Here is a 25907-nt window from a genome sequence, read left to right as displayed (position 1 = left end):
GATGGAAATTTCATTTTGAGATTTGAATATTCGGGGGAAGAAACAAAACAAATTTAACCCATGACATCGATCCCTGCGAAACGGTTTTAATTCGCGCTTAAATGACTAGCCCTTGTTGCAAACTTGTGTCATGCACACTTATGAACCAGGAAGCATAAAAGAGGACAAGATGGCACAGCACATCGCTCAGTCATTAAGTTCACCCATGTCGCTTCGGACGCTTTTGCTGATTCATGAGTACTCACTTTCTTGCGTTTGCTTTTAGATTGAGTGTGTGTTAATAGGACGCAGGTTAAATTGTGTTTATCCCTTGCTCCTCATTCGAGAGAGTCCTTAAAACAATCGAGTGGTTATCCTGCCTACTCTGCGTTTGGGTTTACCATCCACGCTACAAAGGGCTAACTGCTAAAGCTACGTCTTCTGGTCTATTCAGGTTAGTTCATGACAACTTGCCTGTATCCATATTACACAAAAATGCGACTTTGCACTCCCTTGCGTCTGCAGCAGTTGGATGAACGGTTCCCGGCATAAAAATGCAACAGACAGACACACACAGAGAGATTCCTGCCTTTATTAGAGATAAGAATATATTCAGCCGGATCCCACCAAAGCTTCGAGTATTCGATGTTGATCACTACCGAATACTCGAAGCTCAAAAAATAGTATTCGGACCAGCCCTAATTGGCAAAATCTCTGTGTCCCCGTGTCCGCACAACACCACAGATAAGGTGGACACATGGACATGGCCTTAGTCTCCTGGGAAAGGCTCCAGGCCCCTGTGACCCTGTATTGTGACCCCTTGAACTTAATGGATGGATAGACGGTAGACACCCACGTGTGACATCATCAGTGCTCAAGCCACACCCAATGAAACAACGCGACAACTTGTGAACACTGTGTTGTAATTTACACATAGCTGAGGAAACCTCAGTCCAAAACAAAATTTTGAACAAAAAAAAATAGACTGAAAGCCACCCGAGGGGTGTGGCTTAAACAAAAGGGGCGGGGACAAGACCAAGCTTTGTCTGTGAGCCATTTGATGATGATTTGATGAGACACACAATACAAGAGATAAACCAAGGAGAAGAAAATAGATTAAAGCATTACACCTGAGCTTGGCATGCCCTTCAGGCCTTTCTTTCTTTCTTTTTTTCAAAATTCTCAGTTAGAAACACAAGGACAGGATCAGGGGTAATTATTATGGGTTTTTATTTTCTTTCTTTCTAAAAGCCTCTAACAGCACAAAGTGAGATTAGGAAGGAGGAGCGTAAAGAGGCCAAGTGTAACCTCCCCGTGTGTGTATGTGTGTGTGTGAGAGAGAGAGAATGTAGGCCGCTACGCCTCCTCAGGCTCTACCTTTCATTCCACCTCTCTCAGGGTTTGAACAGAAAAGAATAAAAACGGGCTCAGAGCTACAAACATCAAGCACCCAGGCACACGTCCTGAACATGACTCACAGACATCAAACACACAGACTGAAGAATGATCAACACACACACACACACACACCTTCTTTATGCTGTGGTATAACACAGGCGTGCACTCTGAATAAAGCATCAGACAGATCAGTGCACATTAATGTTAATGAAGGGAGATAAAAATCACTCACCCGTTATATATAACGCCTCACGTAATCCTTATTTTTTCATTATTATTAGTTATCCTGTAATTAGCTGGCGGTGAACACAGTTTGGAGATAAAATGAAATGACCCCGAGCAAATAAATGCGGGAAACTCTGGATGGATACACATGTTTTGGATAAAAAAAAACAGAAACGAAAAACAACAAGTATATACTGTACAGTATTTATACAGTAGATGATTTCAGATGATGTCGAGTCTGAATTCAAACTAAAATGTTGTACGTACAAAGTGATTCCTGAGAAGACCCTGGGTGTGTACTGTTTATTTATTTTATTTTGATCAAAGACTAGAAATTCTTGACTAGAAGGAGGTGTTTTCCCAGACTGCCACCCTCTCAAGCCCACCTCGAATCCTTACTTCGAATCCTCTGTAATGTTGAATCCTTTGAACTCTACCACATCGCTGTTGTTCTCGATCCTGATTGGTCGGAAGCCGTTCATTAATCTTCTCTAACAGTAACTCTAACAGTAACTCTGACTGGAGTGCAGAGCTGCAAGTCACAGGTTCACGATAATCCCCTGTTTCTGACACGTTATGGTTTCTATAGTATCGGCTCGTTTCCTTGGACTTGTTCGGGTTAGATGCTCGACTGTTCACGCTTTGAGTTTGCTTTTGTCTCACAAACTTTAAGAGGCAGAGAGAGAAATAACATAATAAACAATAAATGTATCTTAAAATTTTTTACTTTAATTAATCAGACATCCATAGTATACTGTATGTACAGACTGTGTTTATATATACGGTGTTGATCATGTTATCTTCTTCTCCGCTGCACAGATATACTGTTTATTACCGTACTGTATAAACCCACCCTTATTACCTACTGCACCTTTTGAACATAAGACTCTCTCAGCCCTGTACATACAGTATGGACACGTCGTTGTCGCCCTCCACTTATCAGAGACAATCTGATCATTATGATCTATACACATTTTTTTCTCGCTCATACACATTTCCATTATTTTCTTTTTTAATTTTGTGAAGCTGCTTTGAGACAATGACGATTGTTAAATGCGCGATATAAATAAAATCGAATTGAATTGAATTTACTACATTGCTATTTATTCCAAACTGAATATCGTGGAATTTTTTCAACTGTACGCTTATCACAAATGGACAGACATACTGTACTTTAACTGACCAGTACATTTTAAAACTCAAGGTGCGTATTAATAAATGTACAGCGCCATCTGTTGAATTACGGAACAAACTAAAGATTTTTTGTGCATTACTGTAAGGTGGTGCGTGGAATAAAGGTGTGAGACTCATGCGTTTATTAAGTAGATTTTAATCTCACACTCATAAGCGAGAATTAAAAAATGTACAGCGCCGTCTGTTTAATTTTGGGCTAGATTTTTTTTTCATGATATAAGGGTGTTTTCCATTTACATTTCAAGGTAGCTTATCTTCTCTTTCCGTGGGCCGATAGAGATGAAACAAAGCCTATATGTTACATCGAGCTCGGCCAAATACAGCTGTATAAACCGCTTTACGATTCGTTAAGTCGTTTTTACGTGATGCGTGCACAAACAAACAAACAGACAGAGGAAAAATTCCCAAAACCATCTTGATGTGTTCTATTATTCATCTTACGTCCCACCAAGTTTTTCTTCCGCAAATAAAATTTAAAAAAAAAGTGATTGTTGTGAAAATAAAACAACAGCGTCACACTGAGAACACTAATGGGACTTTTCTACAGTCCTGAATTGAAATTCTTGACGGTTCTTGTGTGTTCTGACTTAACCGTCTCGCCCTATTTTACATTTTTTGCCCAAAATGGCGTACCCAAAGTAAAAGGAGCACTGTTCCCACGTACTTTTGGCTACAGTCATGATCTTGATCTCATCTGAAATGTTTCAGGTTTAAGATTTGTTTCCTAACTGTCAGAATATTTGTAAGAATTTCTGACACAACATATCAAAGGCGAGAATAGAGCTTAAACGTTTAAGCCACAGTTTTTATCCTGCTGTGGTTAAAAGTTTATCAGAACGCTATAAAAAGTGTTTGTTTGTTTTTATGATTGTATATAAAGCTACTCCTCCCATGAGTTTACATTTAGAAACTCCAAACCGACCCTCTGGAAACAAAATGAATGAAATAAACGCATTCTTTACATTAAATGTCAGTTGTTTTGATATACCGTACAATCACGGAATCAAAATAACACAGACATTCGTGGAAAACTCTTCAATAAAATGAACACAAAAGCCAGCGCAGACTCTTAATATAAAAAAATAAAAATAAATAAAGTTGATCTGCCCTCATGTCTTACATCATTAGAAATGTCCGTGTCTTAGCTAAAAGGATTGGCGCGCTATAACCCGGGTGCTTGCCGTAGACCGGATCAAGTTCCGGTCAGTTAAAGTCAGTCGTTGGGGTTGGTCTCATTTACTGTACTTAGTGTACTTTAGCATGGTGTGTCTTTCCAGTAGAAACTCATAGAAGGCAGTGGGCGGGCTCAGGACTGCAGAAAAACATCTAGAAGGCATCAAATAACACACACTGCGTCCCGTGTGGGTTGGTAACCCGGAAACGGTTGCTTCAACCAAGAGTCAGTCAATATTTTTATATGGTGGTAGCTTACAGTATTTCAGATTTCTAACAATGTATCGCATTACTGTATTTTTTATTCTTTGATTGATGTGTGCCGTTACTGGCAGATTGACCAGAAACAGTCTAAATCACCAATTGAATTAGACTACACAATACAGCTGCTATAAACTTTTAAGCTGTAGTCATGAATCAGCTACGACTCGCCTATAAATGGTGGCAAACTCATGCTGAATTGTGTAAGAACTGTCTAAGAACTGTCACAACTTACCTACCAACATCTACAAAGCACCTACTACTTCTCACAAACTGCTATGAACTGTCAAGAACTGCTATGATCTCTCATCGATTAGGCGTTTTGGAATTTCCGTTGCTATAAAAGCTACACATTTCTGTAATAAACATTACCATATTGAAACGATTCACTACTCTCCGCTCTAAGGTAAGTTGGAAAGTTCCTTGTATTTGAGTCCTCCAAGGTCAAAGGGCCCCCCCATCTGAAACGGCTTGTTACGTGAACAATGGAGAAGGTGAGACTAGGAGATGAGGTGTAACGACCAGAAAGATAAAGATTAGTCCTTAAGTGTGGCTTTTTTGTTGGACATGTGAAGAGGTCTTGATCTTTCTTGGGATAAATGAAAGAAGAAGTCCAGTTGACATGATACAACTTCCAGATAACCTCACCTGGATGACTGAGAATCTTCACAGACATCACAATATGGAGAGTAGTAATACTAGTAATAATACTATTAAAATGTATTCTTTAGTAGAGTATACTAAATCCCACTTAATTTAGTAGACTAAATAGAGTGGGGTTTAGCCTTGAAATTACAGGTCTCCGAGTGGCGCAGTGGTAAAGTGCTCGCCCTATCATCCAGAGATGATAGAGGTGATGCTGTAACCTCTCGCAGCCGGACGTCTAGAGAGAGCTGATTAGCTGAGCTCTCTCAGAGGGAAGGGATGAGAGGTACTTAGTGCTCCCACATTAATCACGGCTCTACAGTCAATCGGGGGCGTCTGTGAGCTCACGGAAGGAGTGGATAGCACTGTCCTCCGAGTGTGTTACGCCACCATGCAAAACAGTAGTAGCCTCAGTGTGCGAGCCCACTAGTGACGGGGAGGAAGTGTAGACTAAATTAGGGACAAAATGGGGGACAAAATGTTGTTTAGACCTTAAATGTAGGTCTGAACAATCCGCAGTACTGAGAAGAGAGCAACTTAAAACCCACATTCACAAACAGTCACAGGCACACTTTCAGCAAGAACACACATCTGATAATGTTATGTCGTCTTAAACAACACTTTGTCTTCTTAGTAATCACGTCTAAGTCGTTCTAAATGACCTCTGAACTGCCTGTGTTGTTTTATTTACTGCTAACGAGGTTTAAACACAAGGCTGATTCCGAAATCCATCTGAACACACTAGTGAACAAGTGCACTACTTGGTGTGTGGAACAAGAGATTGTTCACTCTCCATTCCATTTGGGAATCGCTCGAGGTGATATTCTAAAGCTGAATAAAAGGAACTGTAGAGAAAAACTTACTGTCCGTCACCTCCATGGGTAATTCTCCTCTGGTTGAATAACCAAAAAAAAACCAAATCTGTTGATAATAAACAGTGTTTGTAGAACTGTTGTATAAAAGCGATATCACACTCGAGGTCGTGGCTGGGACGCACCCTCGTGCCTACAGCCGTGCTGATATTCACTCTCACCCACTGACTCCTCTATTAAGTGGATTTCACCTTATATTAAAGGGGTTTTAGAAGCGCTCCTGTATTGACAGCTGAGACATGTCCACATCAAAACTAAACAAGAGACACAAACAAGAGAACAAGAGACACAAACTAAACACAAACAAGCCACCTTTACATATCTAATAAGGTTTGTGCAACCTTGAAAGTCTGCCTATCTATCTGTCTGTCTATCTATCTATCTATCTATCTATCTATCTATCTATCTAATGAACTGCCAGGATGTTTTGTTAATCAGTGTCTAGACTTCAAAATTTTCACCTTGGTCAGGATTTCTCCTGAAACGTCCCGAGCGTCTTCCAGAAACTAATTCATTCTACTGTTACCTCAGATAGTGAAACGTAAAGTCTAATGGGAGGGAATGAGGAATGAGAGAGAGAGAGAGAGAGAGAGAGAGAGAGAGAGACAGAAAGAGACAGAAATAAAGACAGAAAGAGAGAGAAAGACAGCGAGAGAGACAGCCTATTCTTTAAACATGGGTCAAATATTGTTGTGTGCACCATATGTTCAGATGACAACATCTCTCTCTCTCTCTCTCTGTCTCTTTCTGTCTCTTTCTTTCTCCGTCTCTTTTTAATCTAGAATCATAGAAAGGACTGTAACACACACAGCTTCATAAACACTCCTGCACATGTGCACATGTCATCTCTCTAAAGTCTCTCATCAGAAGCAAGCATCATTGCAGAGCATCAAATTGTGTCCGTGTGTGTGTGTGTGTGTGTGTGTGTGGTGTGAGCAAAAACAGAAAGTCACTGTGAGACAGCAGGGACGCGTGAACAACAGCAACACCTCTTCATCATCATCATCATCATCATCAACATTCTATATCAATAATCATCCTCATTATGCAATCTTACACCTATTCATCTTTACCTTTTGGTCCGGCGGAACATGTTGCTGGAAAGCGTTCCTCTCTCTCTCTCTCTTTCTGTCTCTCTGTCTCTTACACACACACACACACACACACACGCGCGCGCAGGAGACTGTCGTCAGGAAGCGACTGTGTGAAAACACGCGTCGTCACGGAGAGCAGCAGGCTAACTGTGCCACGCCATAACGCTGCCTTCTGCTTCTACACACACACACACACACACACACACACACAGAAAGAGTGCGCATCCGTGTCAGGGCACATCCACACAGAGAGATAGAGAGAGAGAGAGAGAGAGAGAGAGGCAGACAGAGAGAGGGAGGGAGGGAGGGAGCAGGAGGGTGAGGATTATAGGGGGAATGTCAGCGTGTGCGCATGTGTCTGTGAGTGTGTGTGAGTGTGAGTGTGTGTGTGGTCACTAAAAGCCTATCAGAACACACGGCACGGCCCGATCGAGCTGGTAATGGAAACGTGAATGACTCCAGGGAGGGATGAAGAAACAGACAGGCAGATTGGTCTTATTTCCTTTAATTTCCCCTACCGACATTTGGGACAAAGTGTGTGTGTGTGTGTGTGTGTGTCTGTGTGTGTGTGGATGCATTCATACATATTCAGAGTGAGACAGAGGAGGGATGTTGCTATCAATGACTACGCTTTCTCTCTTTCTCTCTCTCTCTCTCTGTACCACAAAAGCTTCCTGGGCGTGGCTGCAGCATCAGATGATCAAATCCGATTGGCTGATTTAAAGTCTATGGTAATTTAAATCTCCTCTCTCTCTCTCTCTCTCTCTCTGTCTCTCTCTCTGAGTCTTTCCATGCCATATTGCTTATAAAGTGACATCATCTGTATGACCTACTAAAACAATCTACACACACACACACACATAGTGAGTACTACAAGTTTTACTTACTACATAATTCATTAAAGCTAATTTCATGTTCTGTAGCCCCTGTTACAATGTACACTAGAGAAATAAAATGATCCTTAATGATCTGGATTCTAATTATCTGGATCTAATGAACTAACTTTAATAATATAATTTTTGATTTGATTTTAAAAACTGGGTTCGGTAACCATGATTTAACAATATATCTTTAAGAACCTAAACTGAATAGCCTGGATTACGCTCTCTGCTTTTTAGTACTCGTTAGACATACAAATTTAATAATCCAAATTGAATCAGCTGCAGGTAATCTAGACTGAATAATCTGAAAAATATGCCTGAATTAAAACATCCCTTAAAAAATCTGCATCAAACAGCCTTAATTGGATAATCTGCCTTTAATAATTTTTAAGCGTTAATAACCTTCATTTACCAATCTGGATTAAATATTCTGCATTTAATTTTTTATTTTTTTTTTTACCTTTATTTAACCAGGCAAGACAGATTAAGAACAGGTTTCTTATTTACAACTGTGGCCTGGCAAAGACTAAGCCTTTATTCTAAATTTAAAAACATGTCTTTGGTAATTACGGTTAATTAATCTGGATTCATTAAATCTGATTTTCAGGACATGGATTTAATAATTTCAATGAAAAAGTTCGGATTTAAAAATCTATTTTTAGTGATCTGGGTTTAAAATCTGGATTATCCGGTTATCTGAATTAAGTAATCTGTATTTAATAACTTTACTTTAATAATGTGGAGTTAATATTCTGGATTGAACAATCTAGATTTAATAATAAAGATTTAATAACCTGGAATTATTCGGCTGGATTACATACTGTAAAATCCCCTTCTGTACATACTGTAGAATGCCCTTTATGATTTAGAATTTACTTTGAAAAATCTGGGTTTAATAGCCTAGATAGAATAATCTGCCAAATATTTTATATTTCATAATCTGGATTTATCGAGCTGGATTTAATATTCTGCTTTAAATACTTAGAATTTAAAAACCTGTTTTATTAGGTAAAATAATACTGATTTGTAATAAACTTGTTTTAATTACCTGCATTTAATAATCTGAATTTGTATAACGATCAGTCTGAATTAATTAATCTGGATTTTCTAATCTTAATGTATTAAGATGCTTTTAGTAACTAGATCTAATTTATCTAGACTTAATAACAAAAATTTAATAACCTACATTTAATAACCTTAAATTAAATCATCTGGATTAAATAGAATGCCTGGATTTTCTGAATTTATTAATTTGGAGTTTATATTTCTAATTTCGTATAATCTAGATTTAAACTCGAACCCTTTTTTTAACGATTTAAACCCAACATAGACTTTTAATCTCTGAGTACTTTATAAACAATAAGTTATGAATTTATTTACATTTACTTTTATTTACAGAAAACACTGTATTACTTGAGAACATTAAATACTGTACATATTTGCGAACACATAAAGGTCTGCATAAAGACGTCAAACATACAGTTACTATCTTAGTGTTTCATATAGCCTACTGTAAACTCTAGTCATGTGACAGGAGCTTAAACGTACATTAATCCTGATCCATGACTGATCACACTCGTTCACGGAGCTTTATAAACACGTGCATTAACAAGCGTAGAATCCTCCTCCATCCTGTTTTTACACACTGCCGCTTTAACACTTATACGCTTCGTTTTGAACAGCTTTATTTACTACACACAGCTCTGTGTGTATCTGCGTGTGTGTATGTGTGTGTGTCTGACCTTGCATGACATGTGTGCACTTTCATGAAGAGATGCCTCTAGCAAGAATTTGAATAGTGGCAGTAATGGATTAAAATACATCACCTGATGAAAATAAAAAAACACACACAGACACACACAGACACACACACACACCACAGAGTACCCACATTGGGACTTATTAACTGATTTGAGCATTAACTGATTCATCATGGAGTCACACATGCAGCTCACGTAAACAAAACAACAACCAAAAACTATTTATAAGACACACAAGATGTGTGTGTGTGTGTGTGTGTCTCTTTACAGAGCTAGTATAGTGTGTTCAGCACCATGGAGAGTGCCTCAGTAACCCCCCCTCCCCACCCCACCCCCCTCCACTGCTCAGTTTACCGCTCCTACCTCACCGGCTCATCACCATGTCCTCCCTAAACTGGGTCAGGTCACGTGTGTACCAGCAGCAGTGAGTCAGCGGCGTTATTTGTGTACTGCTCTGCCTCCAAGACGACCCTGAACACATACTGACTTGTAAACAATCATACGGATAAGACATATTAAAGGTGCACTCAGTGATCTGCCTGGAGGTGAACTGAAGCTAGTAAACAAACACAGCATTTTTCCTCACTGTTGAATCCAAAGCCACGCCCCCAATGAGTGACAGACATGCCAGATGCCCTTTTTTGACGGACTGGAAATTAGGGAATCTTTATTCATTTTTTTTCTTTTTATATCCTGACTTACAAATCCTAAACCTCATCTTCAAATAATTAAGTAATATAAACTTTAATGTTGGCCATGCAAAGTTGCATTTTTTAATTTTTTTATTAATTCTTAATTTTTTTTCTATTTAAGTTAGGTTTCAGAAGTGGAACTGATAAACACAGCATGCCAGACTGAAACTGACAGACACAGAGGACACGCTTCCTTCACTGAGAATGTTAAACACAAAGGCCACACCTCCTTTACTAAAATTCACATAGACCCCGCCCCCTTCACTGAGACCGCTAAACCCAGAGGCCACAACACCTTTACTAAAACTCATAAACACAGGGGCCCCGCCACCTTTACTGGAACGAATAAACCCAAAGGCCACGCCTCCTTTACTGAAACTGATAGGCACTGAGGCCACACCTCCTTCACTAAGACTAATAAACCCAAAGGCCACGCCTCCTTCACTGAGACTGATAAACACAGAGTCCACGCCTCCATCATTGAGACTGTTCATAAATCATAAAGGCCACGCCTCCTTTACTAAAACTGGCAGACACAAAGGCCACGCCTCCTTCACTCCTAGGCATCCACATTATAAATTACTTAATTTACTGATCATACCCAATGTGGTGTTGTTATCAAAATGAGTTTATTGAGTTTGACCAAAAATGGGCTAAACACCAAATCAATTTAGCTACATTAGCAAATGAGGCTTTGGGCAGGTGTGTGCTCTCGAGAAAATAATCCTATCCATATTATTGCCTGCGCTGATCAGGTAAGATTAAGCACTAACAGCGCCGACTTTCAGGAAACAGGAGATATAAGGGAGCAGTTCTTTAACAGGTTCTCTTTAAGAAAACAAACAAAAGAACCCTTCTGACTTGAAAGGTTTGATTGATTTTTTTCTTCATGAGCGTGCAAGCAGACTATTTCCTGAACATACTGTAATATAAAGCTAAGCTGAAGATTTACAGAGTGGCAACAGGGTTATGGTGGAGGTACGTTACCCGCTGCTCTTCCGTGGCAATGGCAGATCCTTCTGCAAGAGAACAGCAAGAAAGAGAGAGAAACCAGAGGAGGTGAGATTAAAATCTATCATTTGAAAATCTTCAATAAGAGGCTGCGTATAAACCTGAAGTGCTCGGTATAATGGTAGAGAGATATTCATTAGGAGCGAGATGTTGGACGGCACTTAGGGGAGGGCAATCCCCAAAACATTACACACAAGGTCACACGGGATAGACGAAGTGAGAAAGTGAGAGAGACAGAAAGAGATAAATGTGTGCGCTTTTAACTACAGAGCTCATGTTCATGCCCCCTGCTGGTGTAGGACGGACTCGCGCTGTGGGATGATGACCTCACCTGCAGTGGATCGCTTTGGTGACATTGCGCGCGACACGAGATTTTCTGCCAGCTTGTCTGGCGCCACCAGGCAGTTAATGGAGGATTAAATGGGCTTCACTGTGTGTGTGTGTGTGTGTGTGTGTGTAAGTGCCAAAAAAAAAAAAAATTAAGTCTTGCACAAATTTTACAGCCTTGTCTATACATTACTTTGATTCCAAAAAAAAAAAAGGTCAAGTGATAAAATAGTGCTTAAGAGAAACTCGAGACAGTTTTGTCTCATCTTTACCTTCTTCAAAAATCATAAAGTAATTATAATATATAATATATAGAGAATCTAAAAACCCTTAACATTGGACATTTACGTCCTGGTGCTCAATCCTGCTTTGGACACTGCGGACACCAGGACAGCTTCACATCCATCATGGCCAAATCAGAGACGAGCCGCGTTGAAACCTGACCTGCTGTCTTCAGATCTTTCTTTCAACCGATACCCGGCTGAGACGAGATGGAGAGCAGTCAGAGATCAGATCGATACGGGACGCGAAGAATAAAGAAAATGCAGAGCATCGATAAACTTCCTCATGCCGCTTACAGACTTACAGACTGCCAGGAAGCAAGGCTAACGAATTAGCGCTGTCCTCGTTCCTGCGATGGAGAAAGAGAAAGTGCGGGCCTGACGGTTTATGGCGAGGATAAAAAAACGAGCGGAGAGAAAGAGACTGAGGTCAATAAAAGCTGGAAAAGCGTGGCTGGGCCGTCAGCCGTTAGCCCGAATGTGGAGGAGATGACTAAGCAGGTCCGGGTCTCGTTATCAGACATTCAGCTCCTGGCTTGTGGAGTGTAATGTGTTTCTGGACTCTTTTCTGGCCATGAGTTTCAGAATCTTGAATTCTGCATTGTCAGCATTCTGTGGATACACATGGAACTCAATCAGGGCATCGATGGGATTTAGGTCAAAGCCTTTTACAATGTCGAGTCTAAAACCTGACTGCTTTCTGTCTGTTCAGGCTCAATATTTTTCTGTTGCAACCAAGTTTAAACTCTGTGTCTGGTGTTTTTCTAAATACTACGATGCCATGTATCATATTTTCCAGTCTGTTTTCCAGCAAAACACCTCATTATCATGATGCTGCCAGCCTGAGGATGGTGCTTTTTAGATTTAAAGCCTTAATATTGTAATTACAGGAATAAAAAAGAACAGACCTTAAGCAAGATACAGTCTCCGCTTTAGTAAGATATACAAGTAGTACAAGTTCTGTTCCGGGAACACGTTCGTAAGTGGGATTTGTTCTTAAGTCCGACAAAGTGAATCTTATACGCCTTTGACACGAGTCTGCAATGTAAAGTATACCAATCCGCTTGACCAAATCGCCCTCTTTCCCCACATTGCCATCAAACCTGTAACCGCGCCTAAGGAAATGAATCTCACAGTGAAATGTAACAGTGTTGTCTCAGCGCTTTTAAATCGCGAGAGGAATCCCGGACGTCATTTTGTCTCAGATTTGTTTTTCACTGTATTGTACTGTCAACTCTGTTTTGTTGAGGATTTTCCCGAAATTAGGATTATTCACCAACAGGACAGCTTTACAGGACAGACATTTTCTATCATCCAGTATTTTCATTCCAACATTGGAAAAGTGCTCCCGGACTGATTCATGGAGACCGGTGAGTCTGACTAATTTCTCCCGCACACACACACGAGTACAACACACCGGACTTTGGACATTTTATACATTTCACTTACACACTATTATATCCAATATTAAGAATATTGTATATAATTTTAAATATTGGTATCTGGCACACTGCAGTATAATATTTTTTTACAATACACATGAGCTACTGTACTTCTGTGATTGAACTGGAAGTAGAACCGCGGTCCATTCGTATCTGCAGAAATTCAATAGGAAGTCAGGGACTACCTGTACTCCTAAATATACTCATAGATTCTACTGTATTGATGGTGTAACACACCCTTTCTTTATGCGTGCCTTAGCAATCCTTAAAAAAACACTGTGTAAAAACAGATTTACTTGCCATATGTTCATTTGGTAGATAACATGCTAAACTGGCCACACCCACCATCCCAAATGGTTACTAATCAAGTTAATAGTGCTTTAAATCATGTTAGCTGGTAACAATATACTGTATCTCCTACTCCCATCCCTGCCCCCCTCCCACACACACAATGTTTCAGCAGATGTTCCCTCTCACCCCTTCCTACCCTTACACAGGAGGCGTCCCTATTGTCCATACCATAACCTCCTTGCTCTGTTCAGTGTGTCCTGAGCCCAGCGGTCTCTCTTCTTCCATGCCGCAGAGGGCTGTCAGACTCTCATTACTCTCCTAATGGGCCATAAAGAGCATCTGAGGACGGTCCCAGGACAGAGCCCTGAGTTACACCACATGCTGAATGGCTATCGATTCTCGCAAAGGATACGAGCATTTATAAAGCAGGTATTAAAGATGTGTGTGTGTGTGTGTGTTAACACGTACAATGTACAAGCGTAGGCATTTGGAAGAATTTCCAGTTGCCATAGTCGTGCTGGAACACGAGTGGGAGACGTTGTGTTTAGCACTCGCACAATAATCATCCAGAGATCAAGCATGACAGTGGCTTCCTACAGTACAATCCCGCTGTACACGTTCTCATACTGATTCTTTTAAACACAGCACTGTTGAAACATCTCTTATCTACTGTACTTTTAATTGTCCACAAAGATTGTATGCAGATAAATATCATTGAAATCAGAAAGCCAGTTTTTGACTAGACAGCATTTCTGCGCAAGCTTTATAAAAAATTAAGTCTACAGGTCCTTACGGTGGACAAATTTATTTTACATGCAAAAAATGATTCTGTTTAACAGACCGGAGTTCATCGACTTTAAAAACATCATTCACTTATTACGCTTCACAAAAATGTGTTTTCAACTTAACACATAAATTTACCTGTAAAACCAGAAACAGATCACGAGTTTGATTCCCGGGTGATGCTACAGCTATCCGTAGCCAGGAGCGTAAGGACGATTTGAACACTGTCTACAGCGAGGCAAGGCACACAAACTTACAGTACTGTACATTACAAACACCGTGGTTATTCAACACGCTTATAGTGTGTATGTTAGTGTCTTTCAAAAGAAATAAACTCACAGATGATAAGAAGGAAATAAATTGTTTGTCTTTTTATCTCAGTACTGTATATTTTGGCGTGTACTGTATTATTGATATTTTGCAAAAAAATTTCAAGAACGACGCTCTCTCATGCCTTTCTACTGTGTCGGTCAGATGATGAGCTTGGCAATTGAAGATTTCGAGGAGACAGATGGCACTGATGATGTCATGTCTAAACAGAGGCCTGCTACTGCTGTACTGTGCCCGAGAACACCTGTTCAAGCGGAACGATTGTGTTCTCACTGATCGAAATGAATCAAACTTTGGGCTTAAGTGTTCTCAGAAACGATCCTGGAGCCCTAACAAGAAAATGCCCTAGAAGATCAGATTGGCTGTGTTCTCTCAGGGGATGGTATGCTCAGTACTTGCGTAGTGACGTTAGCCAATCATGGGCATCTGTAAGCTAACGCAAGCAGAAAGGAGACAGTTGTCTTCCAAGTGCTGCTCTTGGAAAGGGTCACATCAATTGTTTAATCTTGATTATATTGTGTTCATAATTGTTGAAAGTTAAAATCGTAACTTAATATAAAATCTGATTAATTGCACAATCCTAAACAGATGCGCTACTCCAGCGGCTGCTATGACTTGCGAAGAAAAATCGGAAAAATAAGCGTTATCATTTGACAAACAACCTGGTGAATTATGAGGTTTTGACAATAAACCCTGCAACATAATGATTTCTCATTATCGCTAATTTTGGGATTGAACAAGACAAAAAATAAACGATCTAAACACACAGTGTTTTCAGAAGTGCCACACTTCGGTAAGAGTTTAATGTAAGCTGGAGCTGGCAGATTTTTTTCTATTCATTTGAGTTGGGCCTTGCTCAAGGGTTTAACAGTGGTAACTTGGTAGTGCTGGGGCTTGAACCCCCCCAGGGTTGATCAGTAACCCACAGCCTTAACCGATTGAGACACCACTACCCAAGTGTACATAAATCTATATGATTTTTCCCCCTAATTTAGTCGTATCCAATTCCCACCCATCACTAGGGGTCTCCACCATCAAGGGGACTATTACCAGTCATGGGCGCAGAAGGCTGTCACGTGCTTCCTCTGAACCATGTGTGGCCAGCCGACCGAATCTTTTTGAACTGCCTCGCTTATGCACCATTGATGGTGGAGTACAGTGGCACTGTGAGCTCACAGATGCCTGTGATTGGCTGTAGAGCCATAATTAGTGTGAGAGTGCCTCCCATCGCACCCCTCTGAGAGAGCTCGGCCAATCAGCTCTCTCCAGGCCCACAACTGCGAGAGGATAACTCGTACTTTAGCAATGCGCCACTCTGGGTCTTTTATTTTTATTATTATTATTCAAAGATTCATGAACATTTTGTTTAGTTTATTATGTTCATTTAAGTAAAAAAAAAAAGCCCATTTGTTTTTGGTCAAAATACTTAACAGTCCAAATAAACAAAGTAAAGCTGCATTAAACGGTATAAAATATACCGCGATAAATGCGTCCTGGAGTGCGGGCGAAAATCACGACTCAACTACTTATTATTATTATTATTATTATTATCATTATTATTTAAACTAGTTGTGGTTCATTAGTTTGTCTCACATGACTTATTTGTTTGTTGTTTATGATTGTGCTGCTATAAAAAATGTGCATCTTCTTAGCATTAATAATTAACGATAATTCGATTGCCGATTGCTAACGTGTTTAAAATATCCAGAAATGATGATAATCGCATGCAGCCAGGAGAGTGTCTCGTTCTCCGGAGTGAACTGTTGTGCACTTAGTAGGACTACTGAGCGAACTCTAACAAACAAAAGAGCAGACAACATTGGAAAAGTTGCAGAAGTTCCTGGTGTGAAATATGGCGTGGTGTTTTCTGAAGCTCTTAAAATAAACGTTAAAACAGATTTTTAGACAGTTTTCTGGCAGCGATGTTGATCGCTTGGTCCCTTATTGAGTTGAGCTGAGAACAAGGACATGTGGGTTCAGCTGGTGGAGCTGTGGACTGAGAAAGAGAGAGAGAGAGGAAGAGAAAGTGCGAGTGTGCATGGTGTTATACATAGCTACGTGCTTTTTTTCACTCTACACAATCATTAACACAATCAGGCAGCCAAGAAAAACAGGAAGCCGCGGCCACGCTGGATTAACAGAAGCAGTGTCATAAGATAAAATGATTGCTTCAAGTTTAAGGTTTTATTTTACATCTAACGTGTCAGTTCTGGAAATCCAGTCGTTGTGTTGATCAGATACATCAGTGACTCTCACCAGAGTTTTTTCAGCTTTGTCAAGTTATTCTGTATAATTCTGCTTTGTAGGAATTAAGCCTGCAAAAAATCCTTTTTTTTCCAACACATCTCTTTTTTTTATCAGATATCTCAGGATATTCTAGTTGAGCTAGTGTTATTTCTACAAATCATTTTATAGAAGGTAAAATAAATAACCTGCGACCTTTCCACATGCACGCACACACACACACAGGCAGTAAAACATGCTGACGTGACCTGAGTGAAGGAGCTTAAAAGATGTCAAGGACACTCCAGTAATAATTACATCACCTCTCTTCTTCCTCCTCCTCCACCTCTTCCTCATCTGAACAGGGTTTAAGTCGGGTTTCACTTGTGGGCGGGATCGTAATGATTTACATCATACAATGCTTTTACACACGTGCTGTACACACACTTATACAGACACAAATTATACCAGTAAGAGACGCGCACTAAGACCCAGCAGGGGAGACGATTACCCACAATTCCGCAGCACAGGAGAGAGAAAAAAACGTTGGCTCAGTTGTGATCACGTGACGCTCAGCAAAACAAGAAGTGCATGTGTGATACATGATACTCGGTACTTGTAAACCAAGGCTTGTTCGTTTTTCAAGTCAAAATTTATTCAAAATCTTTGCTCGTCTTGTGGAACACTCGCTACTCGCAATCCGAGGTTTCACTGTATATGCATTTACTGTACATACACGTGATATACAGTACTGTGCGAAAACCACCATATTGTCATTAGTAGGAATGGTACATGTATTTATCATGTCCATGTGGTTATATACAAAACTATTAAACATTTCTTACAAAACGTTTAGAGAGAATTAATAAATAAATAGCATAGAAGAATATAAACAAAAAAATTGTAACGTAGGCTTCTGGATTTTGCATGAGAATAGAAAGGAGTAATTTTTATATAACTATGGTATGTAAATTTGTATACACACATATAACATTATGACCACCTGCCTAATATTGAGTACGCCAACCTTTTGCCACCTTAATGCAGTGATGTACTGTATTTCTATCATGATCAGCATTAACCTTTTCCACAGTTTGATCTACACTAGCGCTTCTACTGGATCAGACTGTCTTTGCTCCCCATGTGCATTAGTGAGAACTGTCCTCCCATGACCCTGTCACCAGTTCAAAGGTTTTCCTTACTGGGATCACTTTTGGTTTGTCCTGATCACTGTAGACCAGCAATTTCTCACAACAGCTGCAGTTTTGGAGTTGCTCTGACCCAGTCGTCTAGCCATCACAATCTGACCCGTCTCACAGTAGCTACATTTCCAATATCTCGTTACAACGGCAGCTGTTAGGTGGGTGAAGATTCACTTACAGTATATCACTTCAACGATGTTATATTACATAATATCAAGTAATCCCAGGACAAATATTCTGTTTAACTTTTCTTATTAATATCTATTGGTCAATAGCTTATTATAACTTCACTTCTTCCCAACATTTTTAATTCATTCAAGGCACAGGTTACTTTCAGGAAAATACTTTCTGGACAGACAGACAGAAGATTTATATATATATATATATATATATATATATATATATATATATATATATATAGTCAATATATAGTCAGCCATCATATACACACGTCAAAAAAAACATTATGATGTATATTATATTAATTAATATGATATTATTTGTATTATCATTTCATCATTATATTTCTCAGTTTAGAACTTGTAGCAATAAATTTACTATTACATTTTTTTACAGGTTGTTCTTTTCCTAAAGTGTGTATAAATGTGTTGACTGACTCTGTATACACACACAAACATACACACACACACCCACACACACACACATACAGAGTCAGCCAAAACAATTTATACACATTTCAGGATATTATTATTATTATTATTATTATTATTATTATTATACATCAGATGACTTTTCTTTTCCTGAAGTGTGTATACAGTTTTTTTTTGCAGACTCCGTATACGTGTGCGTGTATGTGCGTGTGTATGAGTGTGTGTATGTATGTATGTGTGCATATGTATTTGTGTGTGTATTTATGTGTCTGTACGTGTGTATGTATGAGTGTATTTGTATGTGTGTGTGTGTGTGTGTGTCAGTGTACAGTATTTGTGTGTATATTTGTGTATATGTGTGTGTATGAGTGTATGGGTGTATTTCTGTGTGCGTGTATGTGTGTGTGTGTGTGTGTGTATGTATTTGTGTGTGTATTTATGTGTCTGTACGTGTGTATGTATGAGTGTATTTGTGTGTGTATGTGTATTTATGTGTGTGTGTGTGTGTATGTGTACAGTATTTGTGTATATGTGTGTGTATGAGTGTATGGGTGTATTTCTGTGTGTGTGTGTGTGTGTGTTGAGACAGCTGTATAAACGCGCTACTTTGCGTGGACCGTGTTCCAGTCCGCACTCTTGCGTGTCGTGTGTAAAACCGGAAGTGTGTCAGCGGAGCTCACCTGCATCCTCCGGCGGCGGATAATCCCTGAGTCGTCCCCCGCTGCACTACCACCTGCCCTGTCGGTCATCTTCCGTCCCTCTGCCTGAGCGGCACCAATACCATCCAGAGACCCGTTTCTTTAGATTTGCACTGACCTGACAACCTGCCCATAGGGTTTGTTTACAGCCACCGGGAGTTCCGGTCTACGCCTGTCATCCTCTCCTGTCTTATCTCTGCGTCTCCATGGCGACTAAAGAGCCTCTCGAGCGCGTTTTGCCTCGAAGGCTTATGCGTGAGATTGCGGCCGCGTCCCAAATCGCCTGAAATGATGCGCGCGCATATATACTGTAAATATATATGTACAGGCCCTATAGAGACCCAGCACTATCGAGCTGATTAGCGTGCCGATTAGGACGCAGCCCAGTGTTACTCCCACTCATTAAGCATTACTGTAGAGCATTTTTGGACTGGACCACAGGAGAGAAGAAGGGGGCACGCAAACCCACAGTCTCAAGAATTTTATTTTAAACCTCAAAAAAAACACCAAGACAGAATAATACACTATTTAAAAATACATTCCTGAACGTATAGAAACATTTAATATTATTAAATATCACATCATCTATTAAAATGAATGGTGTGAATATCAGAACCCCCCCCCCATGTGAGGCACCAAACCTAGCTCATACTGTATGTTTGTTGTTATTACTCCTGTAATAAAAGTGTCATAATGTTTGTTTACCTGTTTGATGTCACTTTGTTGTTGTTGTTTTTTTTTTTATTAACATCAATGAAACATCTGCCAAGCATCTGGATACAGAGAGAAGCACTGAGGGAGAGAAAGAGAGATACAGATATGACACTTATATACAGACAGAGAGAAATATTAAATTACAAAAAGAGGACAAGAGGTCATAGAAGTACAGGAAGAAAAACATACAGATACAGAGGGACACCGAGAAAGAGTAAGAGAAATAAAGAGGTAAAGAAAGACACACGAGTGTCATGAAAAGAGTAAAAGGAACACAGAAAGAGAAAGAAAGCTACAAGGATAGAAAGAGAGACAAATATGGAAAGATAAAGAAAGAGAAAGGTGCAGAAAGATAAAAAGAGACAAAAAGTAAGATACAAAAAAGAGATATATAAAAAGACTGAGATAAAAAGAGGTACAGATAGACAGATAGAATGAGGAACAGATCGAGAGAAATATTAAACTATAAAAAGAGGGTGAGATATGGAAAGATACACCAAAAGAATGTACAGAAAAAATAAAAAGAGAAAGAGAAAAAGAGAGAGAGACACATGATATTGATTTTCTTGTCAAGGCTGCTAGACAGAGCAATTCTTTGACCTTCTTGTAACTATAAAAACACAATAATCAATAGTCTCTCTCACTCATCCACACACACACACACACACTCCTTTTTGACTATATTTATCTGATGAATGCTCATTTTAGCTTGTTTAGAAACACATCAGATCACGTGTTTTACCTTTCACGATCACCTTCTGTGAGGTGTGACATCCAACACACCCACACAAGCAGATTGCAATCAGCCACACACACACACACACAGAGCAATGCACCCACGAGGCAAAAAAAAACTAAACAACAACAAAAAATGGTGCAGTGTGACAGGATGTCAAATCAGAACAAACATGACATCCAGCTAGGAACAACAGGGTTCACGTGCATTATTTAACATAATATTTAATAAAACTTGTCCTGTATATACACACACACACACACACGCACACATCACAGACACTACCCGAACAAAACCACATTGGCTTATAATAATATGGAGGTATAACAATATCACAGTGAGTTAGCATGTTTTTGAATATGAGTGTTAGCGATGTTGCTATTCCTTTAAAACGGTTACCCATGATGAATGACAACAAGCAGAAATGAGTCAGCATTTTTCCTGACTAGAAAGATGTTATCACGCTAACTGGCTAACTCATTTCTCTGATCTTTTATCAAATAATGACTGACAGCATGAGTCAGCATTTTATTTCCCGCCTTGATTAGCATTGTCAAATGTAACTTTCCGGAGCCACGCGTCAGCTAGCAGGAACTATGCTAACTGATTCATGCTAGCTCAAGTGAAACGTTCCCTTTTTTTCTACACACAGCAGAACCTCGGCATCTCAATGCCTGCATTATAAAGTTCTACCTTAAAATTTTTAATTTAGCAAGAAATGTGCATCGGCACTTTGATTATCTGTTATAAACCTGGTGAACGAATCATGGACACCCATGTCTGTGGGATCCATCGTGGATGGCACAACCTAAACCCTAGGTGGATTTTAATGTTCATGGTTTTAAAGTTATGGATGATTAGTGCCAAACGTCAGTGAGCATAGTAAAGAGAGGATTAAGAGAGTGAACCTTATTAATATTCTTTACACTATTGTTGGAGATGGATATCAGAGCAGAATCAGATGTATTGAGTAATTTATACAGTAATACATTTTCTGCTGCTTTTAATTGCTGTATGATGTGAGGTAGCTAGTGTAGGTTAATGGCACTGTGTACAGCAGTGAACAGTGTAGGAGTTAAAGATATAAAGGTAGACATTAAGTGTGTGTGCACGTAGGCTCCACTGTAATAACCATCTCACAGACCCATATACCCAGATACTGCAGAAATACTACATGCATTAATTCATTGTTTTTTTTTGTGGACTGAGGGTGTACCTTGTGCAAAAAGCATAAACAGAAGTTTCTCAAAGAGAATGAGAGTATGAGAGAGTATAAAACGGAAACATCTTCAATCACAAACCACGAAAAAAGTTCAAAAGTCAACCATTAGCTGGAATATTCATCAAAGCTTACTGATTTTTGGGATTCTCAGGGACCAAGGACGCTTATTGAAGAGCTGAGGTCTAAATTTTAGATTAAACGCAGAGGACAGCGATCTAAGTGAGTTGTAATATTGCATGATGATGCACGTCCGTACACTTCTGCCCACACTGTCACTGACACTCTGCAAAAACTTTGTTCTCCCTACAGTTTTGATCTCACTTCGTCAGACTTTCACCTGTTTGGTCCCCTGAAAGCAGTCCTACGAGGACGAAGGTTCACTTCTGATGAACAAGTGAGGACAGCAGTGCCTTCATGGCTCTCAGCTCAGCCTAAAACATTTTCATAATGAGGGAATACGGGAGCTTGTTGACAAAGTGTTATTAAAAATTATCCATCTTTTCCAAAAGTTATTTCAAATAAATTCTACAGCTAGAGTGTGATTTATTCATTTTTTTTACTTAGCCTTGTATTATTGTGTAACCAACACTATATGGTGCTACATTTGTTAAATCCGTCTAAACTAAGATGTATGATTTATTTTTATGTTTATTATTTTTATTTGCCTCACTACAGCCAGACATCTTTCCTGGTAAGTGCTGGAGATTTAAAGGTTCTCAGGGTCACCTGGTCATCGCTTAGCCCCACTCTGTATAAAATTACCCTCATTACAACTTTCCAAAGCGTTCTCGCTCACCTCCCACATGAAAAGCAAGCCGGAAGACTTTGAGGTTTAAGTGAGTCGTCCCAAACACATAAACACTATTCAACATGCACCACAATTGTGCTAGTAAATCTTGTCTGGGGCCCAAAATAAGCTGTTTATAATTAGAATATAAACTAGTGAATGAATGTAGTCTACCACTCAATTAAAGCCCCAGAGTAATAATGTGTTAGATCTCGACAATCTTTTACAAGGTGTTTTACAACTTATTACACTTCCTACATGGACTTATCCGTAAGACAAAGAAAGCGAAACAGTTTGGAAAATTCCAGAAATTACCAGAACAAAGAACCCAAACAGACCTTCGAAATTCTGGTGAGAAATACATTCAGATTAGTGCACAGATCTCAGGATTTGTAAAATATATACATTTTTTTACATTGAATTAAATTTAATATTTAAAATCTGCATGAACAGACTTTGTATACACACAACATGTAATAGACTATACTGTATGTACAGATGACTCTAAAAACCTGCCGCGCTTGGAATTGAGTGAATTGAGGAATTTCTTTTGAAGAACAAAAGAAATGGAGGTTGTAGGAAAAAGAAAGAAAGAAATGGAAAGTGTAGGAAAGAAAGAAAGAAAGTAGATAAGAAAGAAAGAAAAATGGAGGATGTAAGAAAGAAAGAAGAAAAGAAAGAAAGAAAGAAAGAAAGAAAGAAAGAAAGAAAGAAAAGAGGAAAAAGGATGTAGAAAAAAAATAAAGGAAGAACAAAAAAAGGAAGGTGTAGGAAAAAATAAACGAAGAATAAACGAAATGCAGGGTGTGGGAAAAAGAAAGAACTTAATAAATGGAGGGTGTAGGAAAAAGAAAGAAAAAAAGAAAGAAAGAAATGGAGGTTGTAGGGAAAAGAAACAGAAAAATGGAGAGTGTAGGAAAAAAAGAAAGAAGATAAGAAAGAAAGAAAAATGGAGGATGTAAGAAAGAAAGAAAGAAAGAAAGAAAGAAAGAAAGAAAAAATGGAGGATGTAAGAAAGAAGAAAGAAAGTAAAAAAGAAAGAAATGGAGGATGTAGGGGAAGAAAGAAAGAAAGAAAGAAAGAAAGAAAGAAAGAAAGAAAGAAAAAAGAAAGAGGATGTAGAAAAAAAATAAAGGAAGAACAAAAGAAATAAAAGGTGTAGGAAAAAGAAAGAACAAAATAAATGGAGGGTGCGGAAAAAAGAAAGAAAGAAAGAAATGGAGGTTGTACAGTAGGTAAAAGAAAGAAAAAAATGGAGAGTGTAGGAAAGAAAGAAAGAAAGTAGATAAGAAAGAAAAAAAATGGAGGATGTAAGAAAGAAAGAAAAAATGGAGGATGTAAGAAAGAAAAAGGAAAGTAAGAAAGAAAGAAAGAAAAATGGAGGATGTAAGAAAGAAAGAAAGAAAGAAAGAAAGAATTGAAGTATGTTAGAAAAAAAGAATGTGAATAAAAGGAAAAAATGGAAGATTTAAAAATAAAGAAAGACATGAATAAAGAAAGAAAGAAAGAAAGAAAGAGTGTAGAAAAAAAGGAAGTAGAAATGTAGGGTGTGGGGAAAAAAGAAAGAAAGAAATCGGTAAGTTCTTCTTTTGCTTTAATGACAGCATGCACTTGAGCTGGCACAGAATTCACTCATTAGATAAAATTGATCAAAACGTCTCTACAGGCTCGTGAGAACTGATGAACAGTTTTTATAGTATGGTGGTGATTTTAGGGCTCTCCATATAAGATGTATACTATAGGCTGGTGGCACTGAGGATCCTCAGTAATTGGGACGACCCAAGGCATTTCTGTGTGTACCGTCTCAGGGTCCACAGCCAAAAAAATGTCAAATAAAAAAATAATCAAAAATATATTTTCCATGAAGGTCATTGAATAAAATTTAAGTATTAATTTATATGTGAAACCTGCCAGGTGGTTGGTGGAGTCCTTCTCTTAAGAACGTTTTACTGTTGTAGTCATATGAAATACTTAATAAGGGCTTAGAAATGATGCATGTGTAGGGAACTGATTTAAACTAGAGTGAGAGTAAGGTTTTTACAGCTTTTATGGGCCGCATGGACTCAATAATGGACGCTTGTGGTCAGTCAATGGTAGTACAAGAAAAACACACAAGAATCACTTTTTATTAAAGCAAGTTCTCATGGGAAAAAATCAGCATCCCTAACTGATTATGAGAGTGTACAGTATGTGTGCTTTTATATTTTAATGGGGCGTTAACGTCCCCACAAGGATATAAATACCTGGCAGTTTTGACCTTGCTGGGCCATTTGGCTGGTACCCACAAGGAACACACAAAAAAGTGAATAATTAAAAATAAAATACAGCTTTAATAAAAAATTCATTAATTTAAAAAAGACACAAAATGTTTAAGGGTGAGTTTAAGGTTGAGTCTGAGTTTGAGGTTGCCAGTGAGAATAATTATGATTCACTGTCAGTGTAAAGTCCTCATAAGGATAGTAAGACGAATGTGTGTGGACGCAAATATGTGAACATGTAGATAAAAGACGAGGAACAAAACCTTTATTAAACGTGCGTGTGTTTCGGTGGGAGTATAAAAAGAGCACACAGATGACACATAATAAATGACTTCATCCTGCCACAGTGACATCATCACCTGGAGACAGTCACCCTTGGGGACGTCCTTAGTCCCCCTGCAGCACAGTTTAATGGGAAGAAAACTATTAGGGGATAAAGGGATATGTCTGATCCCCTGTGTCTCTAACCAGGTGGGAGGAGACAAGAGCTATCATTCTCACAACACACACACACGCACACACACACACACACACACACACTAGTACAGTACTATAATGTGTAACATTGAACACTGTATATAAATTATATATAAAAAATCTATATTGAAAAATCTGCAATACATTATATAATATAATGTATATAATGTATTTCAGATTTTTCTATATAGCTTTTTATATATAATGATTATACTGTATTGCAGATTTTTCACATGAACCACTTGTATTGTATTTTCTACCAAAGAAAAATGAGATCTTAAGTTTTGCAGTTTTGAGAAAAACATTTTTTTGACAAAACATTTTGTGCATGTTTCAGTCA

At 38.8% G+C, this 25907-nt stretch overlaps 1 protein-coding gene across 2 annotated transcripts in view; it reads right to left on the bottom strand.

The window, feature by feature from the left end:
* Positions 1–19737, bottom strand: part of mast1a (microtubule associated serine/threonine kinase 1a) — a 71075-nt gene extending 51338 nt beyond the window's left edge. The window contains exons 1-2 of one of the 2 annotated variants that reach the window (XM_053476809.1): positions 19356–19737; positions 11162–11193 (exon numbers count right to left, since the gene is read on the bottom strand). In XM_053476809.1, coding sequence (XP_053332784.1) covers positions 11162–11193; positions 19356–19424 — 101 coding nt within the window. In that variant the 5' untranslated portion in view covers positions 19425–19737. Of the gene's footprint in view, positions 1–6820; positions 7007–11161; positions 11194–19355 lie in introns of those variants that run through there. The other variant, XM_053476810.1, reaches the window with a different exon arrangement.
* Positions 19738–25907: the final 6170 nt, after the last annotated feature.

Source organism: Clarias gariepinus, chromosome 18, assembly GCF_024256425.1.
Source record: "Clarias gariepinus isolate MV-2021 ecotype Netherlands chromosome 18, CGAR_prim_01v2, whole genome shotgun sequence".
Classification (NCBI taxonomy): domain Eukaryota; kingdom Metazoa; phylum Chordata; class Actinopteri; order Siluriformes; family Clariidae; genus Clarias; species Clarias gariepinus.
This window is presented reverse-complemented; position numbering and strand designations above follow the sequence as displayed.